This window comes from Alosa sapidissima, chromosome 14, assembly GCF_018492685.1.
Source record: "Alosa sapidissima isolate fAloSap1 chromosome 14, fAloSap1.pri, whole genome shotgun sequence".
Classification (NCBI taxonomy): domain Eukaryota; kingdom Metazoa; phylum Chordata; class Actinopteri; order Clupeiformes; family Clupeidae; genus Alosa; species Alosa sapidissima.
This window is the reverse complement of record NC_055970.1, coordinates 4,278,032-4,292,868: the sequence shown is the minus strand read 5'-3', so window position 1 is coordinate 4,292,868 and position 14,837 is coordinate 4,278,032. Positions and strand designations below refer to the sequence as shown.

Sequence of the window (14,837 nt, the reverse complement as noted above, 5' to 3'; positions counted from 1 at the left end):
GAGAGAGAGAGAGAGAGAGAGAGAGAGAGAGAGAGAGAGAGAGAGAGAGAGAGAGAGAGAGAGAGAGAGAGAGAGAGAGAGAGAGAGAGAGAGAGAGAGAAAGATGGCACAGAGAGGCTGTTCCTGTTTACAGGCTCGTCAGCCCTCGAGCCTCGGCTCTGCGGAGGTGGATGAGGGAGGAGAGCAGCAGCGTGTCAAACGCTGCCCAACAGCTAGTGGAGGCTCTCTGCTGCGGCTGCACTAGCCTACTACTTTGGCTGTCACCCTCACCGCCCTGTCTTTCTAATTACAGCCACTAAAGTCACACACAGGTTACTTCAGTCCTCCTCACAACGCTGCCATGGCATTAACAGCAGCTAGCATCCTCAGGGCCAGGCCAAGTCAGGCTAGCTCTGAATGGGTGTTGCATGTGAACTGTGATCACAGTCACAGGGGTGCCAGTCCACCACTATCCCGTGTTCCCCCATTCATGTATGGCACAGTTAATAGTCAGTAGATTTACATGACGTTAAAGCAAAATGAATTACTGTGCTGGGGTGCGTTTCCCAAAAGCATAGTTGCTAACTAAGTTAGCACCTTTCTAAGTTAGCAGAACGCCTTTTAAAGTTCTGCCCTTGTGCTCTGCCCTTGTGCAAGTAACTAGACTAGAGCTTGGGATTCTTTGGACCTCACAAAGAACTATGTAACAAGAAAGTTGACAACTAAGTTAGCAACTTTGTTGGTTGCAATGCAATTTCCCATTGCCAACCAAGTAGCTAACAGGTTAGCAACTATGCTTTTGGGAAAAGCACCCCTGGTCTGACAAAAAACAGATTTTTTAAATACATGTAAACATGTTAGTCCGGCTGAAATTGCACTACAGATAATGCTCTGACACACCCAGATAATGCGCTGGGAGTTGAATTACTCTTGCATACGTGTGCATGCATGCTCAACAATTCCCTCCCCAGGACCACACGGCACCAATGTCTGCCCCTCCCATGCTTATATACTGGGACATGAACAGTAGTCCAATTAAATGGCCTAGCCGAGCTATAACCGTAGCTCAACTTAACTATGCATGTAAACATACTGATTGCTGGCAAACCTTCTGGAGGCACAAAAAAGCCTCACTTAGCCTCACGGTGCAGTGAAGACTGTGTGACTGTGGTCAGGTAAGCTTCTCACCCCCCTGACAAAAACATCAGGTCTTAACCTGCCCATACATACCCCGTGTGGTGAATAGAAAGAGTAAACACGCGACCACACAAGCCTTTCAGAAGAGAAGGGAAAAAAACCATCTAGGCCTAGTTAGAGGTGCTAGAGTAACTCCTCAGCAAAGGTAGAGACACTTCCAAGTCTCATTAAAACTGTTGTTGTGCAGACCTGCATGGCTACTGCAGCTCTAGCAAGGCTCAAAAACAGGAAGAGGATTTGGATGTGGCCAGACATCCTCAGAGGACCTGCCGCGGAGCTAGTCGTTTAAATATACCCTGCTGATGTGGCACAGGCAGATTATGCAAGTGTCTCTTCTCACGACTTGAGGTCTTGCACAAACTTTGAAAGCTGGTGCACAGGTGTAGGCTAGTCCTACTTTCTGGCATGTATTTGTTTCGTTCACTGTTATCTTGAAACTTTGCACTTGGTTAAACTCTGAGAAATTCATGCTGCTAGTGACCTTTGGTCCAAATCCTATTGCCAGTGTATGGGGTCAGCTCTGTAATAACAGTAGTAAAACTGTTCTTGCAAAACTAGTAGAGAAGAGGTCCATTGTCATAGCCATAATTAAAAATGAAAGCATTTCCTCTTTATCCCACTTCCCACCAAGGCTTTTCAGTTGAGAGTTTGCAGACTAATCTAAACGATAACAGAGTGGAGATATAGTCTGGAAACAAAAAACTGACTCACCAACCGAAGCCAACATAGGCAATGCCATTAGTGGCTCTCCAAGATGGCATATGATAAACTAGCCGAGCACAAACATCAGTTAGGTTACAGTTCATCACACAAACTACATTGAATTTCTTTCAGACTTCAAATTACATCACCCCATTCACAAACCTGAGAAGATAATCCCACAAAATGTGCCTTTCCTCACACCTGTTGGAACAGCATGTTGCACTACTTTATTGTACAGCTTCCACTATCCAAATCTGTAAGTAGCCAAAGCCGTACCACGGCCTGGCCTCCATTTAATGTTAGTGAATGTTGTGTGTGATGTCTGTATGCTACTGAGACCTTGAATTTCCCCTTGGGGATCAATAAAGTATCTATCTAAGCCATGCAAGGCCAAAGGCACACCAGGACTGGTAAGTGCAAACCCTATTTCAGCCATGCTACAGGCTAGTTGGGCATGTGCTGACTTGGCTGAAGACACCACTCCATTCAGAGTCAGGCTATACAAATGGGGAATGCAGAACAGGAGAGCACTGAGAACCTCCAGGTCCCAATAACATAGCAGATGACCCCTTGACCTCCATGCTAACGCCATTTCCTGCCTCTCTTTTTTTGCAACAGAAGGGATAGTGAGAAGGTCCATCTTAGGGATGATGAGAACCAGACACAGGGCAAGGGTTACAGGGCAGGCACTGGGCTCTTGCAAAACTCAAGCTCCATGGCACAGAGAGATGTTGCAAGCCACCCTAAAGACTTAAAAGTGAAAACTCTATCTGGAACTGCTCACAGTGTGTGACTGCAAAACATGAGAATGGGGGCAGGATGTGAAAACGAGGGGGGGTGGGGGGGGGGGGGGGGTGAGATCTTCTGCGCAACAATTAAACAAATACAACAAAAAAGACATAAGAGAGGCCTCCATCTTATTGCACTGCTGCATTTGCACCCAGTTGTAAGGCAAACACTTGAAGTAAGCTGCTCTAGCAATATCTGCAAAGCAATACAGCAGGCAGTCAGGCAGGCATGCTGCAGTGTTTTCCCCAGCACCGCTACTGCACCAACAGCACCTAGGCACAAGCCTTCCTTCAGAGCACAGGCCATCTGAGTGCACACAAGCAAGCTATCTTGCTCCCTTTCGCTCTGCATCACTCTCGAACCCACGGGACGAGAATTGTGTCTAAGCAGTACAAGAGTCCAATTATTTCAAAATTGCAGAGCCTCAGCCTACCTATATACGTAATGGCACATCTTTGATAGACACAAAAAGCACAAGATGTTCATGGTGAAACCTGATGTTTAACGTAACACAATTTGGTAACACACAGAGAGGGAACTACAACATGGATGGTGTCCTTCAACTTTCTTTAATGTTCCTACGCCATGAACACCTTAGCAGCACATGACCATTCTGTCCCTGTTCCAATGTTCGTGAAGATGAAAGGTCCGGCGATGTTTACAGCACTAAAACAACTCGAGAGTAACATTACCGAAGATAACGGGAAAGTGTGTAAAGGTAATGAAAGGGTCTGTTTTCTAAAGACCAACTTGATGCAAGAACGAAAAAATTGAGGTGCGTTTCCATTCCCATGCCACGGCTTATGTTGGTCCTTCAAAACAAACCAATCTGGTCACTATTTCACCAAATAATATTATAACCGTGTATTAAAACCCAATTCATTAGGTAAATGTAAATATGTGTATGTATCTATGTTTCAGCGTACCGCTGATGAACGTATGGATTTCAAGAAAATGCAAATACCAAAGCATAGCCTATTTCACTAGAATCAAACGTGGTATCACTATGACCATTCTAAAGACTTGGCTAGTTCACGGGAGATCTTCACATTGAAATGTTGGAGTATCTTAAAATTCAAGTAGTTAAGTATAATCATTTGAGTGTCGTCATAGATTAGGTCTAGGCCTACTTGCATTTTAAGTTACAGAATCAACAAATGTTGTTTGTAGATAAACTAGCGGACAAGGAAAACCAGGCTAACCATAAATCAAACAAAAAAGAGCTTGCTTACTTGCTAGCTACCTAGACTACACAGATAATCTATATTTACGGATTCCAAAGATTGTTCCTTTTAAATTATGGTTTATTAACGCTATACATCAACCACTGCAAGTTCACATACATTATGCATAACATTAACCCCATATTAAAATGGGGCTATACTCGTACATGGACAAAATCAATGAGAAGCTGCAGAGTAAGTCTATTTCTAGCTGGGTTAACGTTAGTTACCATTCATCAACAGCAACAATGTTCAAATAACGTTAGATTTCACATTAAAGGATCATATTAAATGACACCAACTGATTACACAAAATAAAGCATTTTCACCTCAATATCCTATAACCGTCTCTTGTCAGACGGAATTGGCAAATGTTGCAACTCAACTCTTCCAAGACTGGAATTGAACACTACAATGTTTGCTACCTCGATAGCAATAACATACAATTAAACAACTTAACCCTAGCTAGCGTACAATTAGCCAACAAGCTAGCAGGCTAGCTAGCTTCCCTTTAATTTGCTACGCAGGCTTATATTTGGTTGTTGTGGAGCAGGTAAGTGAAGAACTACAAAAGTATGCCTTACCTTCGATCAAAAATGAACTACATCTACAAGTTTATACTTCACATTCCTCTCCGATGCTTGTTTTTCCCATTTGGGGCCTTCTCAGTAAGCTGCCGTCCAGGGACATCCGACAAGAACGGCACACATTTCAGTCCACAGTCACACCAAGCAAGGCTAGCGAGCTAGCACCTTGACTAGCTGGCTAGCTAAATCCTGAAAACCCCAAGCGATGAAAATATCTTCCAAGATTCCAACAGATGTATTATCAGAGCGAGTGTGTCCCCTCCATCGCTACTAAAGAAGCACCACAAACAAAACTGTTGCACAATTTTAATGTAAGGCTTGCTGCTTTGATTTAAAGAAATGTATAACCGAGTTTCGGCTTAATCCTCTCTGACCAACTCCTTGCGAACCGTTTCCAAGCGGCCTTTGACTTTAGCTTCGATGCTGACGAAAATGGAACAAACAGAGAGAGACGCAAAATCTGATTGGCTGTTGAATATGGGTGGTTACAAAAATGACGCCATTGTGAATCGAGTTATGTAGAGGTTAGGTTGGAAATTTTCATTATCCATACTACAGGTTTAGCTAAACAAATGCTTTGTATTTAGTCACTTGTATAAAACAATAAGTTAACAAAATTGATAGATTATTTTTTTCATCAGATGGCAGCCAGTGTCATTTGGAGCAACGTCTCGATAATGAAAGACAAAATGTGATTGGTTAAGATTTAGAGCGCAGGGTATTTTCAGTTCGCATTGGTCATTTTAGGTGTTTGTCTGTGTGACATCACAAATTGTTTTTATTTTGCTTTTCATCAAAATACATTGACAACTCTTCTCAGAATGTCCAGTATTTACCTTCGGATTCTCTTCTCATTCTTTATATTCTGATGGTAATGATGCAGTATAGCCTACTTCTACAGTAGTTCCATGCAAATGTCATCTTTCAACATACAATCAGTCCTGTCTCCTGTTTTGTGTGTAATATCTGTTAAAGCATGTCATTTGAGAGGAGATAGCTCGAAAATTATCATTTTGCAATTACTTTCTTATTTTTCTATAGCCTATTACGGACATAGCCTGTATAGGCCTACTGCTCTCTTCAAATGCCTAACAAATAGGCTATTGGGGTATTCCAAATAGGCTTGATTTCCTGTTTAAGTTAACTTAAAGTAAGTACACCTCACAATAAAAGAATGAAGGAAAATTAAGCCATCTGGATTCTACTTTTTGGAGGTTTACCATAACTAACCCTGATTTGGTAAATTAACCTCTGCTTAGAACTTGACAAACTGCACAAACAAATGATCACAATTAACCATAATCTTGTATTAAATGATCATGCAAAGTAGAGTTTGTTTTCTAAACCTTGTCATGAAACGTAAACATCACATGAACACTGGGGTTGGACAATAGCTCCACCTGCTGGTACCTTTAAAAGCAGCTCTTGCCAATTTGTAATTACATTTTTAATCTTTTAAAACCTCTGCATTGAGATTGACACTAATGTGGTCCGCAGATGAGACAAGTTTTGGGGAATTCCATCAATATTGTCTGATGCCTTTCATTATTTCGTTTAATTTATGGTTCTTCCACGGTTTGTAAGTCGCCTACCATATTGACATATTACAACTTTCTTTTAGATAGATAGATAGATAGATAGATAGATAGATAGATAGATAGATATGTTATTAATCCCCAGGGAAAATTCAAGGTCTCAGTAGCATATAGACAACACACACACATTCACTAACAGCAGAAAAAGTAATATATAATATAAAAATGATATATTATTATATATAATATATATATAATATAAAAACACAACTAAGCAATAAGGACAGTAGAAGATAAAGAATATACTAAAATACAAATTATACTAACTAACACTTAATCTAAATCAATTCTAAAAACAGTATCCACATAGTGGTGATTAATCAATCAAGAGGCACTTGCAATGACTGAGGCAGGGACTGAGCCTGTGATTCTCTGTTCATAGTAAGGTAAGGTAAGGTGCTCTGTGTGAGTGAGTGTCATGGTGATAGTGCAATGGTGATAGTGGGCATGGTGATAGTGCAAATGAGTAAGTCCAACAGTGCAACAGTGCAAGGATAGAGTGTATATATCTATATATATAACTATTTTAAGAAAATTAATTTGTTTGAAACTAATATGACATTTGCAGAAGACAAAAAAATAGTAGAGGTTAGATCATCTTCGCCGGTTGAGGACACTGTGGCTATGACACTTTCAACCCCTAAAGGATTCTATATGGAGTCACAGTAAAGTGAAAGCAAAATAATTCAAAACCACTGTAGGCCTAGTTGCAAAACATTGGGGTCACCGATCGTAAAAGGTGAGGCAGTGAAGGTGAACAGATCTTGAATATAATAAAATAGATTTTGCTTAGAGAATGCAATCAGTCACTCAATAGGCCTACATATTATAGCCTACCATCATTTCTGTAGCCTACCATTCAGCATTCATCCATTGATACAAAACAATATCCTTCATATGTTACTGTAAGCCTACACCCATTATTTTTGTTGTAGGCCTATAGGACAATAGCGCTACTTCTGTTTCAAGTGGGCAAGTTGTTGATGTGCTGTTTAGTTCCTGTGATCATCCGTAATCTTCGTTTAAAACAACATTCAATAATAATACAATATAATAACACTTTACTAGTACACAACACTTTGACTACTGGCGATACAGAAAGATTGTCACTACTGTAAAATGTTAATGGCCTACGTTGCTCCAGGATCAAAACATAAAAAATAAATATATTGCGTCAACACTCCGCGCGAGGGTTACTGTTTCTTCGCGCATTGTTGATGACGTCATGAACGTTTTCCTCATCCACCATTTTAGTACTATATGGAGTTTAGTTGCTGGTACACATTTCTTACTGTAGGCAGTTTAATTTTTACCCACAGCAACGTTGTTGATGCAAATGTAAGCTGCTTTGCAAGGAATCAATTTACAGTAGTGTTTCTACTGGGAGACTGAGAAGCCAAACATTTTCAAGGCAGGGATTATCAAGATATTGCAAGTGGACAGAGATCTGAAACTGCTGAAGGTTGCGAAATTGCTTAGCTTTAACCAGCGCGATGCCCTTTGAATAACCAAGAGTTGTTCTCACGTGTAATTGCGACAAGAGGTGTATCATTTGCTGTTACAACATCTTTGGTTGTTGAGTAAGGGCCAGTTTACAGTCTGACAGCACAGGCGGCTAGCTAACAAGGATTGGAGCTAGGCCTATGTTGTCTTGATAGCAAGGACAATGATATTAGTACACATAGACTGTCAACAAATAAAATTACAAAAATTATATTTTAATTGGCTTGTTCTACATGCCGTCATCGGCTAGGTTATGTACGCGACAACTGTTTCAACGATCTAGTTAGGTAACATTAGCGTGAAGTTGCAATGGCTGCGTTACTTTTGCAACGTTATAGCAAGTCATGGAACGTTAAGCATATCAAAGGAAGTCAAGTTTGGACATTAATATCTCGTCACAGAAACGGCGCCTCAGGAAATCTTGACAATGTCGCTAGTAGAATTATTCACCGAAAGCTGGAATCGTGTTCTGGTTGCAAAGAGCTGTTGAAACCTAAGTTAGGTGTGATATTACCTCCACAAACGAATCGTGAGTTTAAATCACTTCATACCAAGGTAAGAGATTATCCAATGTTTTTAATAAAAGTTTTTTTTAATGTGGTACTTAGTCAGTCCACTTGCACTCTGTTTTTAACCCAACCATTTGTGCTGTGACTTCTGTGTGGAGATATAAGAGGCTAGCCTATTCACTGCTCACTTTGAATTGCATATTGAACGTAATTGCCAGTCTAACGATTGTTTTTTAAACCATTTACTTGTTATGTAGCTCAACACACCGTTGTATCCAAGAATACTAGGGCTCACCAGGACATTGCATGAAAATCAACAGATACTGAACCAAGGTGGATTATGGAAGATATTAGGTGAGTGTCCATGGTAGCTATACTGAATGCAATGGTGGTAGAGAACATAATACTCAGTGTAACAAACATCTGTTGCCAGGCGGCCTCCATTACTTTAGCACCTCTCAGTCACGTAAAGAGAAGAAAGATGGAGGCAAGGGCAAGACTCCTGAAGAAGATGAAGGTATCAGTTGGTTTGAGGTGTCCTTTCAATTTCACAGTAATGAATAGGCTATATGGGTGTTCTGCTTCATCTGTGCTTTGTTATCTCATCAACTCCTTAGAGGAGAAGAAACGTCGAGAGCAAGAGGACCAAATGTATCGCGAGCGCCTGCGAACCCTCTTTATCATCGCACTCATCATGAGTGTCCTTAATTCCATCAACACTAGCGGGGGAAACATCTCCTGGAACGACTTTGTGCACGAGATGCTGGCAAAGGGAGAAGTGTCTCGCGTGCAGGTGGTTCCTGAGAGTGACATTGTGGAGATTTTCCTCCACCCTGGAGCAGTCATCTTTGGAAGACCCGTATGTTGGCCGATTATGTCATTAAGTCAAGATGCCTTTCAGAACTCGTGACATTCATTCACCAAGTGCTTGAGTACTGATGTGGTTGCTTCTCTTTGCAGAGGCTGGCCCTGATGTATCGCATGCAGGTGGCCAACATCGACAAGTTTGAAGAGAAGCTACGTGCAGCTGAGGAGGAGCTCAACGTTGATGCCAAAGACAGAATCCCAGTTTCATACAGACGCACTGGTTTCTTTGGAAAGTGAGTGGATTCTTCTTACAGCATATAAAACGGAATGACCCCTGTGGTTATGGAATATGCCCCATCTATAACATTTTGTTTGATTTTAACAAGTTAAATACCTGGCTATAATAAGGTGGAGAATATCTAAAACTCTGAATCAATTTGACATATATGTAAACTCTTTCACCACTGTGTATTTTGTCATAGTGCACTGTATGCGCTTGGCATGGCTGCTATTGGGGTGGCCATCCTCTGGTACATCTTCCGACTTGCAGGCATGGGAGGCAGAGAAGGAGGCTTCAGTGCTTTTGTGAGTTTCTCTCGATTCAAGCGAGTCATCATAACAAGCATATTCTCCTCGTTGATATGGCATTCTCCTTTTCTCTCTCGAACAGAATCAGCTAAAAATGGCCAAGTTCACTATTGTGGATGGTAAATCTGGAAAGGGAGTCAGCTTCAAGGATGTTGCAGGGATGCATGAAGCAAAGATGGAAGTAAAAGAGTTTGTTGACTATTTAAAGGTGAGGGCAAGTGTGAAGTTCGAGAGTTTCATCTTTTTACCATAACATCCCTGACAATAGCCTTTTTTTTCTGACAAGGGGCTCTTATTTTTAGAACCCAGACAGGTACCTCCAGCTGGGGGCCAAGGTCCCCAAGGGCTCCTTGCTGTTGGGGCCTCCAGGATGTGGGAAGACCCTACTGGCTAAGGCAGTGGCAACCGAAGCTCAAGTGCCTTTCCTTGCCATGGCAGGGTCTGAATTTGTTGAAGTCATTGGAGGTGAGATGGTGAATTTTATGCTTTCAGATTAACTGATATCTGATTTGTTGTAAAAACCTGCTCTGCCCAGTGAATAGGTCCAAATGACATAGTTCTGGTTTGTAGCATTGCGTATGCTACATACCAGCGTGGCGTTTCAGAGCACCTATGTCATCACGCCATGAAGCTCCACGCATGGAGAGAACCTATGTGCAGATCTATGTTATTGGTGAAAACTGAACAGCTGTGAATTTGTGGTCTTCAGTACCGTTCAGTGTAGATTTAGAACTACTTAATAATAAAAATGAACTGAACTCATTAACTTGCTGCTCTATTGTAATTGTGTTTCTGTTATCTGTATGTCACTGCCTACTCTTCTGGTAAAGATGAAGTGATGTGAATGAAATGCTTTATGTTGACCATTTCAACTGTGTTTCTTCTGAGAGTTTTGATAGGCGCTCATGTATGTTTGTGATTAGGTCTCGGTGCTGCCAGAGTCCGAAGTTTGTTTAAAGAGGCGCGCGCCCGGGCCCCCTGTATCGTCTACATAGATGAGATTGATGCTGTAGGAAAGAAACGCTCCACCAATATGTCCGGCTTCTCCAACACCGAGGAAGAGCAAACGCTTAATCAGTTACTAGTCGAGATGGACGGTAAGATCAGGGCTCTAGTGGAGGCTGAACGCACACAAGTGCCATTTACACTCCTCCTGTAGTTGTGAAATTGTGTCTATGTACCTATAAATAGCATTAAGGCTACACACAGTTTAGTGCTTATAAGAACTGGTGATACAAGCATTGGGCAATAACCTCCACTGTTTCTGAACCTGTTTTGAATGTTTTATCCGGTAGCCTATGATGTGGTCCACCTCAGTGATGACAAAATTTGAGTTAGTTTACCCACCTCTTTTTTTACCACCACACCTGGGTAAGATGAAGAGACATTGCAGTGAAGGGAGACTGATGCATCACTCAATTCTTCCAACCAACAAATGTCTTTCTTATAGGAATGGGAACCACAGATCATGTGATTGTTTTGGCCTCCACAAACCGGGCAGACATTTTGGACAATGCACTTATGAGACCCGGGAGATTAGACAGACATATTTTCATTGACCTCCCCACCTTACAGGTACATGAGTGTTTAAATCTAATTTCGTCTACCTACTGCAAAGACCTGTGTGTTGTGGTATTTTTAATGTGGGCGTTGATTGCTTGGTGTTTGCTATACTCATTCTTCAGGAGAGGAAGGAGATCTTTGAGCAGCACTTGAAGATCCTCAAGCTCACCCAGCCGGCCAACTTCTACTCCCTGCGCCTGGCTGAGCTCACCCCCGGCTTCAGTGGTGAGTTAGAGGCCCTATCCCACATGCTCAAACATGCTCTTATCCACCCTGATTGCATTATATTGTCATTGTTTATAATTAACACTTCAAAGATGGCATGTCTTCCACATTCATTATTCACACAAATCCTAGTTAAACATAGCATTCGTCATGTCATGCCTATATAATTCCACTGAACACCTAAAAAGACATTGTTTTGATATGTTGGCTTGTATCTCAGGTGCCGACATTGCCAACATCTGTAATGAGGCTGCCTTACACGCTGCCAGAGAAGGATACAAGTCCATAGACACGTTCAACTTTGAGTATGCAGTGGAGAGGGTCATTGCAGGTAATAGACAACATTACAGCGTTGGCTTTGTCTGTAGCATGCGTTTTACAAGACACCTACTTAAATGGATTGTAATATAGGGTGTATTTTATAGAGCTGTAAAATATGTTATGTCTTTCTTTTATCTAAAAACTGCATTCTATTTTCCATCTCTCCATTGTACTGTGCTGGCATACTTTTATGACCCACTGAGTATCCTTTGTTTCTGCTGTGTGTGTTCAGGAAGTGTAAAGAAAAGTAAGATCCTATCCAAAGAGGAGCAGAGAGTGGTTGCTTTTCATGAGTCTGGTCATGCTTTGGTTGGGTGGCTGCTTGAACATACCGAGGCAGTCATGAAGGTGAACAAACAAACTACTCTCTGTACACAGGGTTCCCATGGGTCCTTGAAATCCTTGAAAGTTTGTGAATTTGAAAAAATAAAGGCCCTGGAAAGTTTTTGAAAATGGACATAAATGTGTATAGGTCATTGAAAGTGCTTAAATATGATGAAAGTAGCATTCAATATGCTACAATTTTCAAACGCACAAGCAAGATTGCCAATTTGTCCTGAATCATCTGTTTGGACATCACCAAAAGTGAACTACTGTACCACCAACTGAATTAGTGCCACATTGATAAATTACACCTCGTTCACGTCTCGTGTCTTGTTCTGCCGTGTGTGGGTCCTTGAATTTGAGAGGCGAGGACCGGGAAAGCCCTTGAATTTGACATCGAGGAAAGGGTGGGAACCCTGTGTACAGATAAATACAGATTGTAAATGTGTAATGTATGCTTCAAGGTAACTTCACTGTGAAAATGTACAGTATTATGTATTTTTTTGTGTACTGCATGTTTTTCAGGTGTCCATTGCCCCCAGGACCAATGCTGCCCTGGGGTTTGCCCAGATCCTGCCCAGGGACCAGTACCTCTTCACCAAAGAGCAGCTGTGTGAGCGGATGTGCATGGCACTGGGTGGGCGAGCATCTGAGGCCATCACATTCAACAAAGTCACCACAGGTGGAGCTCTCATGGAACCACTGGGAAACACTCATAACACACACATCACCTCATTCATACACACACACACACACACACACACACACACTCAAAATCACACACTCTCTCTCACAAACACCACAGGCGAGTAAAAGGCTTGATTCTTGCCAACAACCTTAGGATATGCTGATTTCAATGTCAAACCACGTGTGTTTGTCTATACATAGCAATAATAATCATCCATCACTCATAGCTATATGTGTTTGCCCTGTGTCAGGTGCCCAGGATGACCTGAGGAAGGTAACACGGGTGGCCTACTCAATGGTGAAGCAGTACGGCATGTCCCCTAGTGTGGGTCAGGTGTCTTTCCCGGACTCGGAGGAGCAGGGAGCCATTGGGCGCAGGCCCTTCAGCCAGGGCCTCGCGGAGCAGATGGACCACGTGAGTCATCATGGTCTCCATTAGCAACAGCTAACTCACTCAAATGGAATGATGCCAAATGTATAACTAAAACTTGAACAATCTGTAATCAGTAGTACTCTTTACTCTATATTGATTAGTATTCAAATATAGTAATTGTTTACGCTTTTGAATAAATTGCCATTTGTTCTTGTATGCATTCTTGTGTGCAATTTTTAATTGGTATATCAGGAGGCTCAAATGCTCGTGGCTCGTGCATACAGACAGACAGAAAAGCTGCTTCTGGACAACAGGGATAAACTCATAGTGGTGAGTCTGCCATCTTAAAGTGTAGGAAGTGTTGCTCTCAATCAAAAGTTTCAAACTTGTTAACTAACGTAAATAGACCCTAGGTTGGTTTTACTCCGGAGTTACACTTTAACTCAGTGGCTCTGGATTTTATCATTATTATTGTACAATAGAAAACACTGCATAAACAGTGAGAAAAATAATCTATAACGTATTTAGTATACATATTTCCACTGCCACACATACAAAGGATTCCGATTATCCAGAGATCATATATCAAATTCACACATTTAATATTCATCACTTTCTTTTCTGTTGCATTCTCTCTCTTGTTTTGTTTTTCTCTGTCGCATTCATCTGTCATCCGTCCGTCCGTTCCCTGCGACCTTATCAGCTGGCCAACACATTGCTGGAGCGTGAAGTAGTGAACTATGAGGACATTGAGGCTCTGCTCGGCCCCCCACCACATGGGCCCAAGAAGATGATCGCCCCACAGACGTGGCTCGAGGCCGAGAAGGACAAGCAGGACACTGGGGAGGACGAGCCTCGCCGGCCCCAACCACCTCCCAGGAAGGATGGCGAAGAGGACTACAACCTCGCGTGAACTCTGTCTAGGGGCCTACCCCAAGGCACAGGACTGGCTTCATGGTGCTAGAGATGTTCCGTAGATGGTCACTTTTTTTATGTTGCCAGCCGACATACTCTGATTGCAGTGAACTGATCTTGAAGTTGAACGTTTCTTTGCAGATAGTTTTTTTGCGACTGAAAAAGAACAAAGGTAAGGTTCCTACCGTACTGTATGCTGAACTGAATGAATGGAGTGGAAAATAATTATAACTATGTCTGTTTTAATTGAATGTAATGGGCAATGTTTGTACAGGAACCGTTGTTTGTACAGAGAAGGGACGAGAGAAGAGAATGCAATAAAATTCACAAATTAGCCAAATATGGTCCTGAAAGGATTAAGCTCCTTTGTAGAGATTACACAGCCATTCCATGGTTTCAATATTCAGGTTTATGTTTTTCCTAACTGTCTGTTACCTGTAAAGAATGAGATCCCTGCTGCATTCAGATATTCCAAGTACCATAGGAAAGAAATATAGTCACTGTGGGTGCCAAGTGTTTTCAGTACGAGGAACATGAGGAAAAACTTATTCAGATTTGGCTGCAGACCACTGGTAGGCTAATGCAGCGATGCTCAACGCTGGTAGGCTAATGCAACCATATTGCGCCCAGATCAAACAAAGCTGTATAATGTGTGTGTTCAAATAAATCCTAATAAGTGTAGTGTTTAGTTGATGAATGTGATGTCATTTCCACATGCATTGACAAGGGAAGCATATCACAGAGAGGATGTAAAAGCCTGTTCTGGTTTATTAAACACAAAATTGACTGGTACAAGGTAACGTTCACCATTTTAACCTCATGAATGAAATAAATAGCACAATACAAAACATACACACAAAGACAATACATCATACTTTTTTTTCTCTTTTTTGATGATTGCAGAATTTAAAAGTATAAAAAGAAAAAGTTATACATCCATATGATTTTAC

At 41.6% G+C, this 14,837-nt stretch overlaps 1 protein-coding gene across 1 annotated transcript; it reads left to right on the top strand.

The window, feature by feature from the left end:
* The first annotated feature begins 7,317 nt into the window (after window positions 1–7,317).
* spg7 (SPG7 matrix AAA peptidase subunit, paraplegin) lies at window positions 7,318–14,568 on the top strand. Its single transcript, XM_042061862.1, has 17 exons — window positions 7,318–8,130; window positions 8,342–8,438; window positions 8,518–8,601; window positions 8,702–8,943; window positions 9,045–9,184; window positions 9,374–9,476; window positions 9,562–9,687; window positions 9,782–9,944; window positions 10,403–10,576; window positions 10,930–11,054; window positions 11,165–11,267; window positions 11,488–11,598; window positions 11,821–11,936; window positions 12,438–12,594; window positions 12,851–13,014; window positions 13,225–13,302; window positions 13,676–14,568. Exons 1-17 carry the CDS (start codon window positions 7,885–7,887, stop codon window positions 13,883–13,885), a joined length of 2,439 nt encoding a protein of 812 aa, XP_041917796.1. The 5' UTR covers window positions 7,318–7,884; the 3' UTR covers window positions 13,886–14,568.
* Window positions 14,569–14,837: the final 269 nt, after the last annotated feature.

Excerpts from the sequence above, each read along its gene's own strand:
- spg7 (XM_042061862.1), top strand. The coding sequence starts at position 7,885 with ATGGCTGCGTTACTTTTGCAACGTTATAGCAAGTCATGGAACGTTAAG. Across the intron at positions 9,945-10,402 it reads ATTTGTTGAAGTCATTGGAG|GTCTCGGTGCTGCCAGAGTC; the intron begins GTGAGATGGTGA and ends GTTTGTGATTAG. Across the intron at positions 11,937-12,437 it reads ATACCGAGGCAGTCATGAAG|GTGTCCATTGCCCCCAGGAC; the intron begins GTGAACAAACAA and ends CATGTTTTTCAG.